We start from the raw sequence: 17,641 nt of genomic DNA on the forward strand, positions 1-17,641 counted from the left end.
CTGTGTGGGACTAGGCAGGGATCACTGGCCCCATTTGATTGGAGGGCAGACTGAGGCTCAGAGAGGCCTGGACCTTGTCCAGGGCCACACACTGAGGGGGGCTGTGCTAGGACCGGCACACAGGGCCTGAGGCCCTGCAGCCCCACCCTGTCCAGCTGAGGCAGTCAAGAGTCCCAGAAGGCAGGTGGTTACCTTGTTTCCTGAAAATCCCACAAACTCCAGAAGCCGCAGGATCCTGGTAGGAAGCATGGACAGCGTCTGCAGGAACAGGGGTAGGTGGTCATGAGGAGGGGTAGAAGCTGTCTCTCCTCCCGAGACCCCCAGAGTCCTGCAGGAAATCCTGAAGGAGCAGGACCTCTCTCCAGAACATCCACAAGGAGGCCTGAGGTTTCTCAGAAAGCCAACTTCCCCGGAGAGAAAAGCACCTCAGTGCGACAACTAAGAGCAAGCTGTCTAACTCCCAATCTCACTGTGCCCACTGGGTCACCCCGGACCAGCTACATAGCCTTTCTATGCCGCGGTTTCCTCATCTGGAAACCATAATAGCCCCTTCCTCCCAGGGGTACTGTGAAGGATCAGACGGCAGCTGGTGATGTCACACTGAACCCCTACTCTGCACCAGGGGCTCTGGCTTTGCATCTGATCCTCAACAGTCCTGCCAAGAAAGATCACTGCCCCGTCCGACAGATGGAAAAACCGAGGCAGGGATAAGTGACAGGACAGGTCTAAGGCCCCACAGCTCATCAGAAGGCGAGCCAGTTCTCAAACCCAGGACAGCTTGGCTATAACCTGCTAAAGCATCTGATGAACTCTGCAGTCTGAACTTCTCAGCACTAAGGCCAGGATCCCTGTTCCCACTTTACATACAAGGAAACTGGGACTCAGAGCGGGGCAGGGACTCCTGCCCCAAGGCCTGCTCTTGGAACAGCCTTGCCTAGAGGGGAGAGAGCCATACCCTGCCACACACGCACTTCTGGACAGGTCTCTGGACATCTGGGGACAAGAGTCTAAATTGTTGATGAGCAGCTCCTCCTCCCAAGAAGAGGCTTAGCTCACCTAGCTTAGCTCACACTGTTCCTTCTGCCTTGAATGCCCTTCCTGCCTACAGATCCTTCAGGACCCAACCCAAATATTCCCCACTCCATGAAAACTTCCTTAACCTCTCCCCAGGAAGGGGTCTCGGCTTTCTGTTCCTGTGGGTTGCCCACTGCTTCCAGGCCTTTCTCCCTCCCTGCTACTGGTCAATATTTAACCACCAGGTCTCCAGAGTAGAAAAAGGCCCTCATTTATTGTGTTTGTCTTTTCCTGGTCCTATAAACACCGCCACCCTGGTGCATTTCAAGCTTTCAACTTGACCTGGGAAGAAATGCACGGAGGGACTTCTGAAGCCAGTGCCAGCACCCACTCCCACCCCATGCTAGCTCTGAGCATCCGAGGCTGGCAACAGGTCTGCTTTACTGCTAGGTCCCTGGGCCAGCATGTGACCCAGCGCCGTAAGCCAGCAGAGAGCAGGTGTACGGGCACTCCCAACTCACCAGGTTGAAGGCTCCCACACCGAGCTTCACACCTCCTTCAAAGTGTCTGTGGTTTTCTCCCTTGCAGTATTGTGAGGACTGTACAAGGCTGTCCAGCTCCCTGTGGAGAGAGGCAAAGTCTTGTTCAGCCACATAGTGGGGGCAAGGTCCCCATTCCAGCTGGCACTAAGGTTGCCCCCCACTCCCAGCTGTTCCCAGAACTCGCTGGTGGTAGATTGGTAAGGGTTCTGGCAATGCAGAGAGCTGACATTCGAGGAATGTCTAACCCCATCTCCATAACAAGATACTCCTTGCCCCTGAATGTCAGCCTTATCAGCCCTAGGGCACCTGCCTTGTCCAAAGTTTGCACATGCTCTGCATTCTCTCTAGAACAGTTTCTCTACTCTGGCACTACTGACATTTTAGGCTGGATAAATTCTTCGTTCGGGGGGGGGGGGGGGGCAGGGGGCTGTCTGTATTATCCCAGGATGTTTAGTGGTATCCCTGGCCGCCACCCACTAAATGCCAGAAGCAACCTCCCCCAAGGCTGTCACAACCAAAATGTCTCCAAATATTGCCAAATGTCCCAGTGAGGAGCCACTGAGCTAACTCCAACTCCCCCTCCTTCAAGAAGTCTACCTGGAGCCTCTTGGTTGAAATCCAGCCCTCTTCGTCCTGGTCATCAGTCACATAGAATCCAGATCCCAGCCCACCCTGGGCAGGTCAAAGGGTTTAAAGATGCGCTGGCCTCCTTCCCGGGCCATGAGCATCTTGAGGGCTTTCAGTCAGCAAACACTGACTGTGGCCTCTCTGTGCCAGGCACTGGAGGACAGCTAGAAGCAAAGCCACCAAGCTCCTGCCCTCGCAACTCTCCTGCTCTGGGGGACAGACCCCCATCAAGTCACTGTGAGGACGAGGAAGGCCTCGAAGAAGAAGGCTCCTGGGGCCTGATCTAGTCTGGGGTTCAGGGAAGGTCTCCCTGAGAAGCTGACATTTGAGCTGAAACCTAGGGATGAGGAGGGTTAGCTTGGCACAGAAAGAGTGATCCCAGCAGAGAGACAGCATGTCCAAAAGCCCCCGGAGTAGGAATGAGCTTGGCATGTTTGAAGAACTGAGGAAGGCCCAAATGTCTGAGGCACAGTGAGATGGAAGATATTGCTCAGAGGGCAGGAGGAGCTCCCAGGAATGACTCAGCAATGACCTGGGACTTTATTTCAAGAGCAAGAGGGAATTCATATGGGGTGACTTGACAGGATCTGTGCTTTGGAAACATCACTCTGGCAGCTAGGGAGGAATCTGGAGGGGCCAGAGCCCACTTCCAGCACAGACCCACAAGGTAATGCAGTGCCCAGATACTACATGGGGTCTTACATCCCAGCAGTACCTTGAAATCAAACTCACAGTATCTCTGCAGGGAAACAGTCACGTTAGATGGGGGAAATAAGATGATGCATAGTCTCAAGTCAATTCAAGTCAACTTTTAATGGAAAATGAGTTTTAATGCCAAAATTGAGGGGAGAAATTGGGCTTTTGAAGCTTTTTTGATTTTAGAATTGTAGGTAAGGACTGTGGTGCCATATCAAGTAGAAGTGTTTGGACTGAGTCTTATTTCTTTTATCCATTAAACTAGGCCCATGGCTGGCCCACAGCTGAGAAGGCATGGAAATGATCTGGCCCTCGGGAGGGTGAGAGTGTATACTGGAGGGTCAAAGGCAGGCTTCATGCGAAAGCGGCATTTGGATTGAGTCTTAACAGATAGGTAAGGGTTCTGTTGCTGTTCTCAAAGACACAGTCCTTGTGCCTGCCTCCGAGCCTCTACCACACCAAGCAGTTTATCCAGAATCTGTCTGATTTTCCCGTGCTCAGGGTCAGGCATAGACTCAGGGGAACCAAATGAACAGATATAACAAAAAACCAGGGGAATAATATTCTGGAAAACTGAGGTCCTGAGGGTGCAGAAATCTGCCTGAGGTCACATGGCATTCTAGGCTTCCTGCCACCACCGCCTTCCTGCTCTCTACCTCCCACAAAGAGGCCAGAGGAGCACAGAGTCGCAGATGCCGTGGACCCAGTCACCCCCAGACCAGCCCCACTTACTTGTAGGTCTGGTAGCTGTTTCGAACTTTGATGCCGCCCTTGATGAAGCTCACCATGTTCTCATCCTGCAGGAGGGAGAGATGCTAAGAGCCAGGCCTGGGTGGGGAGCCACAGGCTTGAGAAGAATCATACAGGGCTTTGGGCCCAGCCTGCCCCACCTCGGGCCCAGCCATAAAAGGAGCCCTGGAGGGATGGGGTCAGGCATTGAGGTCAGGCCTCCCGAACCCCTGGGACCTGAGATAAGGATTTCCTTGCCAAACAAGCCCTCCAGAATGTCCAGGGCTCACCCACAGCCTCCCAGTTACATATGCTAAGTGCCTGGAGAAGGGCCTGGAGGAGGGACTCCCAGTGGTTAACAGTGCCTACTCTAGGTGGACGAACCATGGCAAAGCGAGAGGGAAGCTCATTTTGGGGGGGGGGGGGCATTTTTCTGTTTTTTTACAACAAGCAGCTACTTACCACATCTGTAATTTAAAGCACCACTACCTACAGCCCAGATGTAGTTCCATTCCTGGGGGTATGCCCAAGAGAAATGGAAGAACATGGGCTGCAGAAGTCACCTTCCAGAACATTCACGGCACCAGTGTTTACAGCCGCCAGTAACTACAAACAACCCAAATGGCCTTCAGCAGGAGGATGGATAAACAGACTGCTATATCCATAGAAGGAATATTATACAACCACATATGGCTGAGTGAGTAAAGAAAGCAAGTCCCACACAGCCTGAGGGCTTAAGAAGCTTGAAGCCAACTAAAACACAACAATATGCTGCTAAGACATGAATAGAAAGCTGAGAAAACTATTTTTAAAAAAATAAGGTGGGGGATGATCAACAAAACTCTAGGCAGTGGTTTCCCCATGAAGGGAGGCAGGGGACAGTGTGGGGAGGAGCCCAGGGGGCCAGGGGACTCGCTAGCTGTGTTCTGTCCTCTGGTTGGGTGGGGGAAACCATGGGCATTTATTTATTATGTGTAATAAAATACACAAATAAATAGAAGGCCACTCACAATGCAATTATTAACAGTAATCCTAAGGTGAATTTAGGATTAATCTAATTCTAATTACCTGAGGTACAAAAAGAACAAAAGCTAACAAAAATAAATAGTATCCTAATAATAAAATCCATATATGCCTCTCTACCCCAATACCCACATTCACATGATGATTACATGTTCTAACCCAGGTTTTCTGGTGAGATCACCACTGTGTGGTGAGGACCACAGGCTCTGAGTCCAGCCCTGCATTCAAATCCCAGCTCTGGCTGTTTCTAATCAGGTGACCCTGTGAAAGTGGCTCCTCCCCTCTATACCTCCCCTTCGCAGGCCGGTGAGGTGAAGATTTCTTAATATAAGTACATTTACGTAACCACCACCATGCATCCGGTGAAAGGTATATAAAACCACATAGTAAAATGGACACACAAAGCCTGGTATATCGTAGAATCAAGTTTGATCCATTCAAACTTACTTGTTGAATGAGTCAACTGTAAAGCAGGCTTTGTGGGAATGCCTGTCACCCCACAGGGCCCTTAGGAAGAAAACAGCAGTCCTGAGGTGGGAGCACAACCTAGTAGTGAGTGGGAACACGTGTGCCCAGTGTGGAGGGGTAAAGCCCATCACCGCTGCCCATGAGCCTGGCCAGGGCTGGCAGGGCTGAGGTGACCAAGCCTCGGTCCTCTCCTAAACCACAAGGAGGCTGGCTGTGGCTGCTATAGCCACTTCCGGCTTGGAGATGGTGACTGATCTGAAATCCCCAGGCCGTTTGTACAAGGAGAAGGTTCCTACCTGCAGGAAGGTCAGAGCTGCTCTCTGCAGCAGGCACTCTGCATAGCAGACCTCAGCATGGATTTCCTCTGCAAGGAGAAAACCAAAGCCCTGAGGCCTCTGGGACTGTGGGCAGGCAGCATGGGCTAAATCCTCCCCACCCTACTTCCCAGAAGGCAAAAGGAGCCTGAGTCAGGCCCTCCCCCTCCACCGGGGGGGTGGGGGGAGTCCGGCTCCTCCAGAGCTTTTACCACTGTCCAGAATTAGCTCACACTCCCCCCACCTTCCAGCTGGTTCCCCAGCCCACCACCCAGGGTGTCAGTGCAAGGCCCTTAGCTTCCTTCTCTTGTTCTCCAAGCACCACTGCAGGTGCTGTGCGCCAGCCCCCTGTGGGGTCAGGCAGGACAAAGTGCTGGGATGAATGGCTAAATGAAGAAGATCCTGATCCATGGAAGCCCACAGGCTGTCGGAGGAGGCAAAGAGCAGCCCAGGGAGACAGGGGAGACTTCCAGAAGAAAGGGCATTCCAGTCAGGCCCTCTGAGTTGAAAAGGAATGGAAGCATGAGGCAGGAAGAGCTTTCAAGGCAGAGGCCTGGGAGAAGCAAAACTCTAATGTTTGGGGACAGCCAAGAACAGAAGGTTGAAATGGGGTGAGTACGGAGAGATTTAGGAGACAGGTAAAGATGAGAGGCAGCAGTCTGGTTGCAAAGGGCATGAACGCTGGTGGACCACTACAGATTTGGCCCATGGGCATGATGGAGCTCTGGAAGGCATGAGGGAGGGCGTGGCATTGTCATATTGTTTTGGGCTGGAAACTTCAAGGACTCTTGAGGGTGGTGAAGGCCATCTCCTCCTGCAAGGAAGAGCCCCCCACTGCTCACCACTGGCCGCTACTACTGCCACGTCTGCCACAGGGGTCACGGCACACAGGCCCTGGCGGCCCAGACCATCCCTTCCACTGCTTTCAGCTGTCTCATCCCAGTGGGCCAGGCTCCAAAACCACATTCCCCTCTGGGGCATCACTGTGATCACTAGGCCAGTAAACCTAAGTGCACACACAAATTCTAAGCCCATCCTGGCCTGAAGGGCAAAAGCGCGTGGACCCTGTGACAGTGTTTTCTTTCCCCAACTTCTGGATCCTCAGCAGGTAATGCCATCAGGTAAGTGAGTCCCCCACCCCACCACCACCCTGACCTCCCCTCCTCACCTGAGAGCAACTTCTCCAAAGGCCCCAGGTCTGACCCATGGGTGTCCCAGCACCAAAGCCAGGGCCTTGCCCCTTCATGAAACGGGGAGGTTAAGTGCCCCTTCCCACCCCTCCCTGGACCTGGAACAGGGTGAGCGTGGGTGAGAGGACACTCAGATGCCACACCTTCTGTGAACTGGTCCATCGTGGGGCGATGCACCAGGTTGCTAAAGGAGTCTGTTACAGAGGACTTCTTCCGGTGCCTGAAGAGGAAAGAGGGGCTTCAAGTCATTCAGTGAGGGTGAGCAAGGGGCCAGGGTGGGCTCAGATGCATCCACCATTCCCAGGGGACTACACACACACACACACACACACACACACACACACACACACACACTGAACTGAGTCCAGGCTTTCTCACACACTTTCTTCTGCTGTTACCCCTACTTGGAGCCTCTCCCCTCCTTCCTCAGCCCCAGCCAGGTCCTCATCACCCCTTAGGACCGAGCTCCAGCATCACCTCTTCCAGGAAACCTTTCCTACTCCTCTGGCAAGACCCCCACAGCCCCTGGAGCTTCCCTGCATCAGGCTGGGAGGTTACTGTTGGCATCTTCTCCCAGACCAGCCAGCTCCCCCAGGGGGCCAGGTCTGATGCTTCCCGGGGTGTCCTGTGCCCACACAGCAGCTGGCCAAGGGCAAGTATGAGTGTGTGTCCAGTGAAAGACAATACTACCTGTACATGAACACTGAGGGTCCATTCAATCATTCACTCGTTCAAGCAGTTTCTGTGTACTGAACACCCATCATGCACCAGGTCCTGTGACCAGTGACCTCATTCGGTCCCCACAAAGGCCCTATCTTTATACCTATTTTACATATGAAGAAAGTTGAATCCAGATAGACTTGCCCAAGATCAAAGAGCTATTACCTGACAGAGCCAGAATTTGTCTCCATGAAATCAGGCCTGGACCCCAGAAGCTGCTTAGAGACTGGCTCAGACAACAGGGATCCTGAGGCAGAACTGAGGGGACAGCTCCTAGCACTTGGGGACACATCTTCTTAGCCAGAAGGAGCATCATTAATAGCGGCATTTGAGGCACTGGGATAGGCCAAGGTAACAGAAGGATGGCCCTCACAACACCTCATCCCTGCCCGCCCCACAGCCCTGACCTCTGACATAGCGTCTGTGCCTCCTTCATCATGTTGCCAGCCAGCACGATGTCCTGAGGGTCAAAAGTCATCATGGCCTGCATCTCCAGGATGGTGGCATATGTCAGCGAGTGGTACATGCTCTCCTTGGTTCTGCCAGAGAGAAGGGACATGAAAGCACCCACTCCCAGAACTCCAGAGGTAGCCGGCCTGTGTTGGTCACCACCACTACCTCCCGACTGGGTATGGTGGGGAAACAGGGATCCGAGGACAAAAGAGACTCTCCCAAGGTCTGACCCTTCCACTGCTGCTCAAAAGGCCTCAGATCCCACTTCCTCTCCTTCTGAATGGCACCAAGTGACTTTCCAACTCTGAGCCTTAGTTTCTCATCTGTTCTACAGGGACAGCAGCAGCAAGGCTGTGGTGAGGACTCAAGAAGGGCTTTAGCAGCAGGTTGGCCTGAGGGCGTGCCCCTACCCCCCCCCTCACCGCCCAGGGCCTGCCTCTCGCCTTCTGCCCCACCTCCCAGAGCACAGCCCAAATCCCTTCTCTCCTCAAGCTCTCCTTTCCTGCCCTGCCCTCGTTCCTTGTTCCCTGGGCCCCACAGGCCGCACCCCCTCCTGCCTCTCCCTATCCCATCATCTGACCACACCACTGACTGCCTAACTCATCCCATGGCTTTCAAGTCCCATGGGGTAATGCTCTGGCCTAAGGCTCCATACAGCACAGATCCTGCCCACCTTTCCAACCCATCCCTCTAGTCACTTCTGCCCTAAAGCCTGGTCAACATTCCAGACTGTTTCCCTTGCCACACTGAGACACACGTGCTCTCAAGAAATTCCTACCCTTTCCCTCCTCTTGGCCTCATGTGCATGCTGTTCCTGCAACCTGAAATGCTCTTTCCTCGCCCCCACACCCCGACTCATCTGTCAAGGCCCTCAAATGCCTCCAGGGCCCCTGGGCATTGGGTCTCCCTCCTCAGGGAGCACGTATCTATAATGAGGCATAGGTCATACTGAGTTTATATCAGCAGAGGCTCAGCTCTCCTCTCAGACTGAACGGCGGGTGCCTCAAGGACAGAGCTTGTACGGAAGGCATCTCTGTCCTCAGCACCAGTGCGACAGGGCCTAGTGAATCAGCCTTGGGAAGCCTTTTGCTCCTGCCATCCTGCTTCTCCAGAGCCCAGACCTCTCAACCGAAAAGTATATGGTAGAAGATGGGAGGCAGGGAGTGGCATTTAGTCTAACAAATGGAAAGAGAACCAGGCAAGGAGGGACAAGAAAAATGCAGGCCCCTGTCTGCACTTGGGAAAGTCACAATATGTCTGGGTCTTGATTTATACTTCTGGAAAATGGGGCAAGAACACTGGCCTGCCCAGGTTCCTATGGGACTGACTGGGGATTACTCCTGCTTGTTGGCACAGTAGGTGCCACAGCAATTTTCTCTCCCTTCACTACACTACCCTCGTTAATTATTTATAAAACTCCTCAGTGCAGGGCCTGTGCTGGGAACTTCAGGGAAAAGAGATGACTAAGGTTTATAAACTGTTCTATTGTAAAATCATGTGACTTTATCTATTTTCATGTCTTTCTCATTCATAAAGCTCTGTAAAATTAAAAACCCTCTGTAAATTAAGTATTTTTTAACTTCTGGGTGACCGAACCACTCCCAGATGATATTATCCTGGGGAGTCAAAGGTTTTTAAAGGAAACCAAAGGCTGGTCCACTCCTTACCAGTCCTGGCAGCTGTCAGGATACCTCCCAGATCTTTGCTAGAAATGCTAACCTGAAGGCAGTGGCTTGTGGAGAGGCGGCCACAGCCTGAAGTGGGGACAGAACTCAGGCTACAGAGTCCCCGAAATACAGGTTGAATCTTGGCTTTGCCAGTGACCAGCTGTGTGATCCTGGTGAATCTTAAACCTCTCTGAGCCTCAAGTTTCTCCTCTGTAAAATGGATATAATGAGGGCCACATCACTGATGCTCAATAAATGTGAGTTTTTCTGTATCTGCTGGGGTCAAGGGTCACTGCCCTGGACAGAAACTCTCCTTCCCTGGCCTTACTCAGAACCACTCCACCCCCCAGATAATCCCTTCCTACTCCAGGCCTCCCCAGTTCTCAAGCCTCTTCCCATCTTCTCCCCACCCCGGTGAGGCTACCTCAGTCTGGTGCTGGGTCCAGGAGGGACAGCCCCACCTGGGGAGCTGGCGGGCAAAGTGGAATTTCTCGTTTGAGGCCCAATGTCAAAACATGCACCTGCGGCTGGTAATCCTGGCTCCTCCCCAGCCCACCCCTGGAAGCCCCTCAGCTGTGCCCTGGACTGAGATTTGTGGTAGAGGCATACATGCGGGATTCTGCAGGTTTCGTTCCAGACCACTGCAATAAAGCCAATACTGCAGTGAAGCAAGTGAAATGAATTTTTGGTTTCCCTGTGCACACAGAAGTTTAATTAAGCCTGCAATAGCATTATGTCGAGAGTGTGTAACAGCATGATGTCTAAAAAAATACATACCTTAATCAAAAAATACTTTATTGCTATAAAACGCCAACCAGCATCTGACATTTCAGCGAGCTGTAATATTTTTGCTGGTGAAGGATCTTGCCTTCTGACTGATGAGGGTGGTGGTTGTAGAAGGATGGGTTAGCTGTGGCAATATCTTTCTTTTTTTTCAAAGATTATTTATTGATTTGTCCGAGAAAGAGAGAGAGAGAGAGCACAAGCAAGGAGAGCAGAAGGCAGAGGGAGAAGCAGGCTCCCCGCTGAGCAAGGAGCCCAACGCAGGACTCAATCCCAGGACCCCGGGATCATGACCTGAGCTGAAGGTAGTGGCTTAACTGACTGAGCCACACAGGCATCCCGGTTTACTGAATTTTTTAAGCCCACTGTTGAGACCCACTGATCAGAAAAAAAGATTCCTTTCAATTACTACTGGTCACTGACAGTGCCCCTGGTCACCCACGAGCTCTCCTGGAGATGGGCAATGATGTGAATGTTGTTTTCATGCCCACCAACACCGTGTTCATTCTGTGCCCCATGATTTAACAAGTAATTTCGACTTTGAAGTCATATCACTTAAGAAATCTAATTCATAAGGCCATAGCTGCCACAGAGAGTGATTCCTCTGATGGAAAGTAAATTGAAAAACCCTAGAAAGTATTCACCAAACTAGATGCCAGTAAGAACTTTGTGATTCATGGGAAGAGGTCAAAGTATCAACATGAGCAGGAGTTCGGAAGAAACTGATTCCAGCCCTCATGGATGACTTGGAGGGATTCAAGACTTCAGGAGAGGAAGGACTTGCAGATGGGGTGGAAGGAGCAAGAGAACTGGAAGTGGAGCCATGACTGCATGGCTGTCCTCTCAGGATAAAACTTGAGAGGGTGAGGAGTTGCATCTAATGGATGAGAAAAGAAGGTGGTTCTTTTTCTTTTTTTAAAGATTTCATTTATTTATTAGAGAGAGAGAGCACACGAGAGGGAGAGCATGAGAGCGAGCGAGCGAGAGAGCGAGTGCACAAGCAGGGAGAGCAGCAGGCAGAGGGAGAGGGAAAAGCAGACTTCCGGCTGAGCAGGGAGCCCGATGCAGGATTCGATCCCAGGACCCTGGAGATCATGACCTGAGCCAAAGGCAGACACTTAACCCACTGAGCCACCCAGCGCCCCAAAGAAGGTGGTTTCTTGAGATGGAATCCACTCCTGGTGAAGATGTTGAAATGACAACAAAGGATTAGCAATATTACATAAACTTAGTTGATAAAGCAGCAACAGCATGTGAGAAGATTGACTCCAGGGGCTCATGGATGGCTCAGTCGGTTAAGCTGCTGCCTTCGGCTCAGGTCATGATCCTGGGGTCCTGGGATCGAGTCCCACATTGGGTTCCTTGCTCAGTGGGGAGCCTGCTTCTCCCTCTGCCTTCTGCTCTCCCTGCTTGTGCTCTCTCTGACAAATAAACAAAACCTTAAAAAAAAATTCAGTAAACCACGTTATAAACCGACATGCTTTGTTGTTCAACTTAAAGAGCACAGGAAGAATAGATTTAGCTTAATTCTTAAGAGCCCCAGAATTTTCAGGATGCTAAAGCAGCACAGGCTTCACCTTGAAGTCAACAGCTGCATTAGCTCCTAACATGAGTCAGCCCGGCCTTTGAGGCTTTGAGGCCAGGCGCTGACTTCTCTGCAGCTGTGGACGTCTCACAGGGCATCTTCCCCGACAGAAGGCTGCTCCGTCTACACTGAACATCTGTTGTTCAGTGCATCCACCTTCACGAATGATCCGAGCCGGAACTTCCAGATCACCTCCCGAGGCGTCTACACAGGCGCTGGCTGCTTCACCCTGCACTTCTACGTTATGGAGGCGGCTTCTTTCCCTAAACCTCACGAACCCACCTCTGCTGCTTCCAACTTTCCTTCTGCAGCTTCCTCACCTCCCTCAGCCTTCACAGAATGGAGGAGGGCTCGGGCCTTGCTTGGGGTCAGGCTTGCCTTAAGGGAATGTGGTGGCTGGTTTGCTCTTCTATCCAGACGGCTCACACACTCTCCACATCGGCACTAAGGCTGTTCTACTTTCTTATCATCCGTGTGTCCCCTGGAGCAGCGCTCTCAGTTTCCTGCAGGAACTCGTCCTTCGCTTTTACAACTTGGCTGTTTGGTGCAAGAGGCCTCGCTTTCAGTCTGTCTTGGCTTTCAACATCCTTCCTCACTAAGCTTGGTCGTCTCTAGCTTTTGATTTAAAGGGAGAGATGAGCAGTTCTTCTTCTCACCACAACGCTCAGGGGCCACAGTAGGGTTATTAATTGGCCTAATTTCAATATTGTTGTCTCTCAGGGAATAGGGAGGCCCAAGGAGAAGGGGGGGGGGACGGCTGGTCAGTGGACCAGTCAGAACGCACACAACATTTATCGATTAAGTTCATTGTCTTATATGGTGGTGGCCCAAAACAATTACGATAGTCACACCAAAGGTCAGTGATCACAGATCACCATAATAAATATAATAATAATGGGAAAGTTTGAAATATTGCAAGATATTACCAGAATGTGACACAGACACAAAGTGAGTAAATGCTGTTGGAAAAATGGTGCCAAGACTTGCTTGATGCAGAGTTGCCACAAACCTTCCATTTGTAACAAATGCAGTATCTGTGAAGTGCAATGTGGTATTCCCAAACCTCAGACACTCCAAGTTTAGTTTACAGTCCATAAGTTCTTGTTGGCATATAGAATCCTGACCCCTGAGAGTAAGAACCCCCTCACCTCTGAGGGAAATCCAGCTCCAGGAGATGATGTCCACTGGGGTCCCACCTTCTAGGCCCAGGCCAGCTGTCAAATTGGGGAACCAGCAGAAGAGCAGGATGTTGGGACCTGGGATTCCTTGGCCATGAGGAGGTCAGCTAACCCTAGTGGCCTCTAGTCCTTCCCTCCTCTACCCATAGCAAAGTAAAATGAACTGGAAGCTACTCAAAGAAGTGACAAAACACAGAAAACAAATGCCCAGGCATTTGGGGTGATGAGGGGTGGAACTTGATGAGCCCATTACTTCCTGAGGACAAAGTATGGGGAACAATTAAATGAGACACTGCATGCACAATGCAGAATAATGAATGAAACTGGACCCCAACATCTTTTGAAGCTTCAGTGGCTATAAATGGGGAGGGGAAGCCTTTTTTTTTTTTTTTTTAGCAAGAATTATTTTCTCCTAGACCAGTGGTTCTTAATAAAGATGAGGAGATATTTTTCCTCCCCCCACCCCAACCCCCAGTATCTGGCAATTTATTGAAACATTTTTTGCTTGTCAAAATGGGGATGTGGGTGGGGAATGTGTTAACATCTACTGTTTGAAGAGAACTCTCTTAAACTGAAAAAGAAAGGAAAATTTCTTTTCTGGAATGGAGCAGGGGCTTAGATGAGGGGCAGCTTCACTGCCTTAAGTATGACATTAAAAGGTAGCCTCATGGAAAGACTGGTCTCTCCCTAGTGCCTCTTTTCATTCAGAGCAAGCATTTCCTCTTTGGGGCCTGAATTGTCTGGCCTGAGTTATGGAACTTCTGGTAGAGTGTCCTCTTGAGATGAGGGAGGGTAAGGCAGCCCTTCAATACAAGAGGGCTGTGGGGAGAGGGTGAGGAAGGTGTGAGGGGAAGTGGCAGGGGGGAACCTGCATAGGGACAGGTAACGACCAGAAGGGAAGTGGAGCTGGGGAGTCTTTGAAAAATACTGGGAGGGAGGAGTGCCTGGGTGGCTCAGGTCATGATCCCAGGGTCCTGGGATCGAGTCCTGTGGGGGAGCCTGCTTCTCCCTCTGCCTGTTGCTCCCCCTGCTTGTGCACTCACGTGCACTCACTCTCTCTCTGACAAATAAATAAAATCTTAAAAAAAAAAAAACTGAAAAAAGTGATAAAGGAAGAGTAGTATAACCATATTGTTTAGAAAGAAGGCAGTAAACACTGGAAGAAATGGATAAATGATTAACCAACATTATTACCCTGAAGGGCTTGAGTAAAGGCAACTCAAATCTTTAGTGCTCTGGGGAAAAATGAGGAAAAGCAGCTATTGTTAGAGCTGACAGGGGAGAAACCCCGAGTGGATTCAGTGGGAACAAGAAACCAAAGTGGAAGAGGCCACAAGAACCTAAAAGGAAGGAAGTCACAATGACCTTGGGGAAGGCCTGGCTGCTCAGGGTTATAGAATGGGGAGGCTGAGCCCCTACTTTTATGGGTCTCTTGGAAGGTCATAGTGACCCAGAAGGCTGAAGGCAGTCAGTTACATGGGGTTCCTCTTATATAAGACCTCTGGTCCTCCATGACCATACACCACCCCACCCCCCTCCCTCCACTACATGTGGGCTCTAGAGTATGCTCATGCACATGCACAGATACAAACACCCACACACACATACACCCACACCCCAGACCGCCCACCCACAACCTAGGTATAAGCCTCACCTGGGCTTGAGGTAGCTGAGTGCTTCTGAGAACTGGTTGGTAAGGAAGAGGTCCAGGGCGATCATGCACTGGTCCAGGGCCTCATGGAGGCTGCTCACAGAAGTCCTGCTGGGAGAGAGAGCAAGTGACCAGAAGACCTCAAACCCCCTCCAGGCTGGAACCGAGCCCCACAGGGCCCATGCGACCTCCCTGTGGGCCTTGGGTGCCTTCCAGGCTGCCCACTCTGTACTGGGACACAAAGACAATTTGGACCCACTTCTAAGTGTTCCCAAAGGTGGGAGGACAGCAGAATGAGGGCGTCATCTGAGATCTGGTTGAGGGGGTTGGGGGGAGCAGAGGATGGAGGGCAAGGAAGCCTGAGGAACAAATTTATCTTACCCCTCACAAGAGTAAAGGGAGTCTTTATGGCCCTTCTGACCCATCGGGATTTTCTGCTCCCACAGGGGGGCACAGCCCACCCACTAAATCCAGCTTCAGTCCTTTTTCTCCTCCTTCTTCTTCAGGACTTCTCCTGCCCACCTTGGGCCTGCACTCTAGAACCCCAGAAACACTGTCACAATGGGCTGTAGTGTACAACAGACTGTACGGCCTGTCCAGGGCCCTTTATCCTCAAGGATCACTTTCCCAATGGCATTTCAGTGGACCCTACCATCTTCTAGTCCTTACACTTCTCTATAGCTTTTATCACTCATATACACACAAACACACTCTTTTATTTGTATGTATGTATATATGTATGTATGTATTTATTTTTACTTATGTTGTGCTTATTATCTGTCTTCCTCCACTAAAAGTAAGCTTCCCAAGGGCAGGGATCCTTGTTTTGTTCACTGCTGTATCCCTAGCATCTAGTATCTGGTACAAAGTGGGATTTTGATAAGTATCTGTTAAGTGAATGAAAAAAAAAAAAAGAACAAGGAGTCTCAGATTAGGAAAACAAATCCTTGGCCTTTCTGGGTCTCAGCTTCCCCATCCGAAAAATGAGAAATTAAAGTAGGATATCCCAAAAATCCTCTTTTGAGGATGGTCTTGAGGATGTCTTTTCTCAAGGTGCTTCTTTTGAGAGAAGGTTCCAAAAGATGCCTTGATGACCTGACTGAAGGGAGATCCTTTCCCCCAAAAGCTAGTTGAGAGAGAGTCCCTTTCCACCAGGTAAATGTCTACACACACCTTGGGGCCCAGCTTTAATGTCTCTTCTTCCATGCAGATGCAGAAGCAGATCATCCCGGCAAATCAAAACACGAGTCTTGTCCAAAACTGAACTCTTGTTCACTTTCCCAAAGCTGTTCTCCCCCAGTATTTTTGCCATCTTAATAAATGACACTCCTCTACCCAGTTTCGCAAGCCAGAAATCTGATAGTCAGCCCTGATACATCCCTTTCCCGGGCTGCTCTGCTACCCCCTCCCTGAGCTTTGTCAGTTCTGCCTCCCAAACATCACTTAACCCACCCGCTTCTGAGCCCGGTTTGCTCCAGTGCGCCGACCTCCACCCAGGTCTGATGGAAGACCAGCCTTTCCACTCTCAGCCCTCCTACCCCTTCTCTCTTCTTCACTGTTGGACCATTTGCTCAGTATTTCAAGTCTCTTAACGCTCTTCTTTGCCATCTCTTTGACTCTGTGAAATTCTGAGCAATTTTTTAAGAACTTCCATTTCACTAATTCTCTTGAGGTGTGTCTGATCCGCTACTTTTCCTGAGTTTTTAATTTCAATGATTATCTTTCACATTTCCAAAAATTCCACTTGCTTCCTCTTCAGATACATTTGGTCGTTTGGGGCAGTATTTAGTTCCCTGCTTATTGTTTCAAGTCCATCTTTGATTTCTTTACATGTTTATAAAATAGTTCTTTTCTAGATCTCATAATTCCAGCATCTTAGATGCTCAGGGAAACAAATTCTGTTGTTTCTTGATTTGGGTGTCTATTGCTCACAGTGACTTGTTTCCTTGTGTGTTCTGTAATTTTACCAGGAGCTCCTATTTGGCTGATCCCAAAGGGATCTTAGGAAAAGGATCTATTCCTCCAGAGAGGATTTTCACATACTTTGGCCAAATTCCCTGGGGTGCTACCATCTGATGATACTTAAGTTACTTTTTTGGGTTGGTACTTCCAGGACCACAAAAGGAGTTATGTCCTCAAACCCACAATTTGTGTGAGGGCAGATTCGTATTTATAATTTTCTCCACCAGACCTGTCATCCCCCTTTTTGGGAAGGGTGGCTATTTCTTTCCAGCCAGCGACTCTATTTGCTGAGGGGGTAGCCCTTTGAAGGTCCCAGATGGTGGTGGTGGTGGTAGGGGGACTAGGTTTCAACTCCTCACATAGTCACTGGGTAGGCCTAAGTCCTTACTTATCATCCCTTGAGTGGTCGTTAAAACTCAAGGTTCTGGATTTCTGGAATTTGTCAATATCTTCATCTCATTTATCGGCTTGATTTCAGCTTCCTTTCTACTCTTGGCTTGAGAGAATTTCTCTTACTTCTGTGGGAGTTCAGGAATGTATTTTAAAGGATGCTTGGAGTAACCCATACAGCCTCTTGGTAGTTTTTATAAGGGAGAATGCTGGAAGCATTATTCCCTCTAACCCATCCTTCTCACAACAGCCAAAGCTATCTGTTTAAAACCCAAATCTGACCATGTCACTTCTGAACTTGAAATCTTCACTGGCTTCCTATTACTCTTAGGATAAAGACCAAGTTTCTTTCTATGGCTGAAAAGGCCCCAACAGAAACAGTCCCTGTCCCTCTCTTCATGAGATAGGCAGAGTGTCTTCCTTTGTGCCCACAGCTTAGCCTAGTGACTGGCGTTCAGTCTGCCCATTCTGTTGGATAAATGGGTAAGGAGGCAGTGAGCACCTACCTCTCTGGGCCTTCTCACCTTGAACCCTCACGAAGCCCATGAGGTAGGATTATTATCCCCACTACAGATGAGGCACAGAGGAGAGGTGACCAGGCCAAGATCACATGGCCAAGCATGGGTTCTAACCAAGTTTCTGCCTGAGC

The 17,641-nt window shown here is 50.3% G+C and overlaps 1 protein-coding gene across 12 annotated transcripts in view; it reads right to left on the bottom strand.

Annotated features, from left to right (window-relative positions):
* The window catches only part of TTC39A (tetratricopeptide repeat domain 39A), a 48,556-nt gene that overhangs the window by 15,118 nt on the left and 15,797 nt on the right, over positions 1-17,641 (bottom strand). For 7 of the 12 annotated variants that reach the window (XM_032844133.1, XM_032844144.1, XM_032844137.1 and 4 more), the window contains exons 2-8: positions 14,644-14,748; positions 7,731-7,862; positions 6,747-6,823; positions 5,396-5,463; positions 3,612-3,676; positions 1,536-1,635; positions 193-258 (exon numbers count right to left, since the gene is read on the bottom strand). In XM_032844133.1, coding sequence (XP_032700024.1) covers positions 193-258; positions 1,536-1,635; positions 3,612-3,676; positions 5,396-5,463; positions 6,747-6,823; positions 7,731-7,862; positions 14,644-14,748 — 613 coding nt within the window. Of the gene's footprint in view, positions 1-192; positions 259-1,535; positions 1,636-3,611; positions 3,677-5,395; positions 5,464-6,746; positions 6,824-7,730; positions 7,863-14,643; positions 14,752-15,021; positions 15,163-17,641 lie in introns of those variants that run through there. The other 5 variants (XM_032844136.1, XM_032844143.1, XM_032844142.1 and 2 more) reach the window with 3 other exon arrangements.

Source organism: Lontra canadensis, unplaced genomic scaffold (genome assembly GCF_010015895.1).
Source record: "Lontra canadensis isolate GAN:19392208 unplaced genomic scaffold, GSC_riverotter_1.0 scaffold148, whole genome shotgun sequence".
NCBI lineage: Eukaryota > Metazoa > Chordata > Mammalia > Carnivora > Mustelidae > Lontra > Lontra canadensis.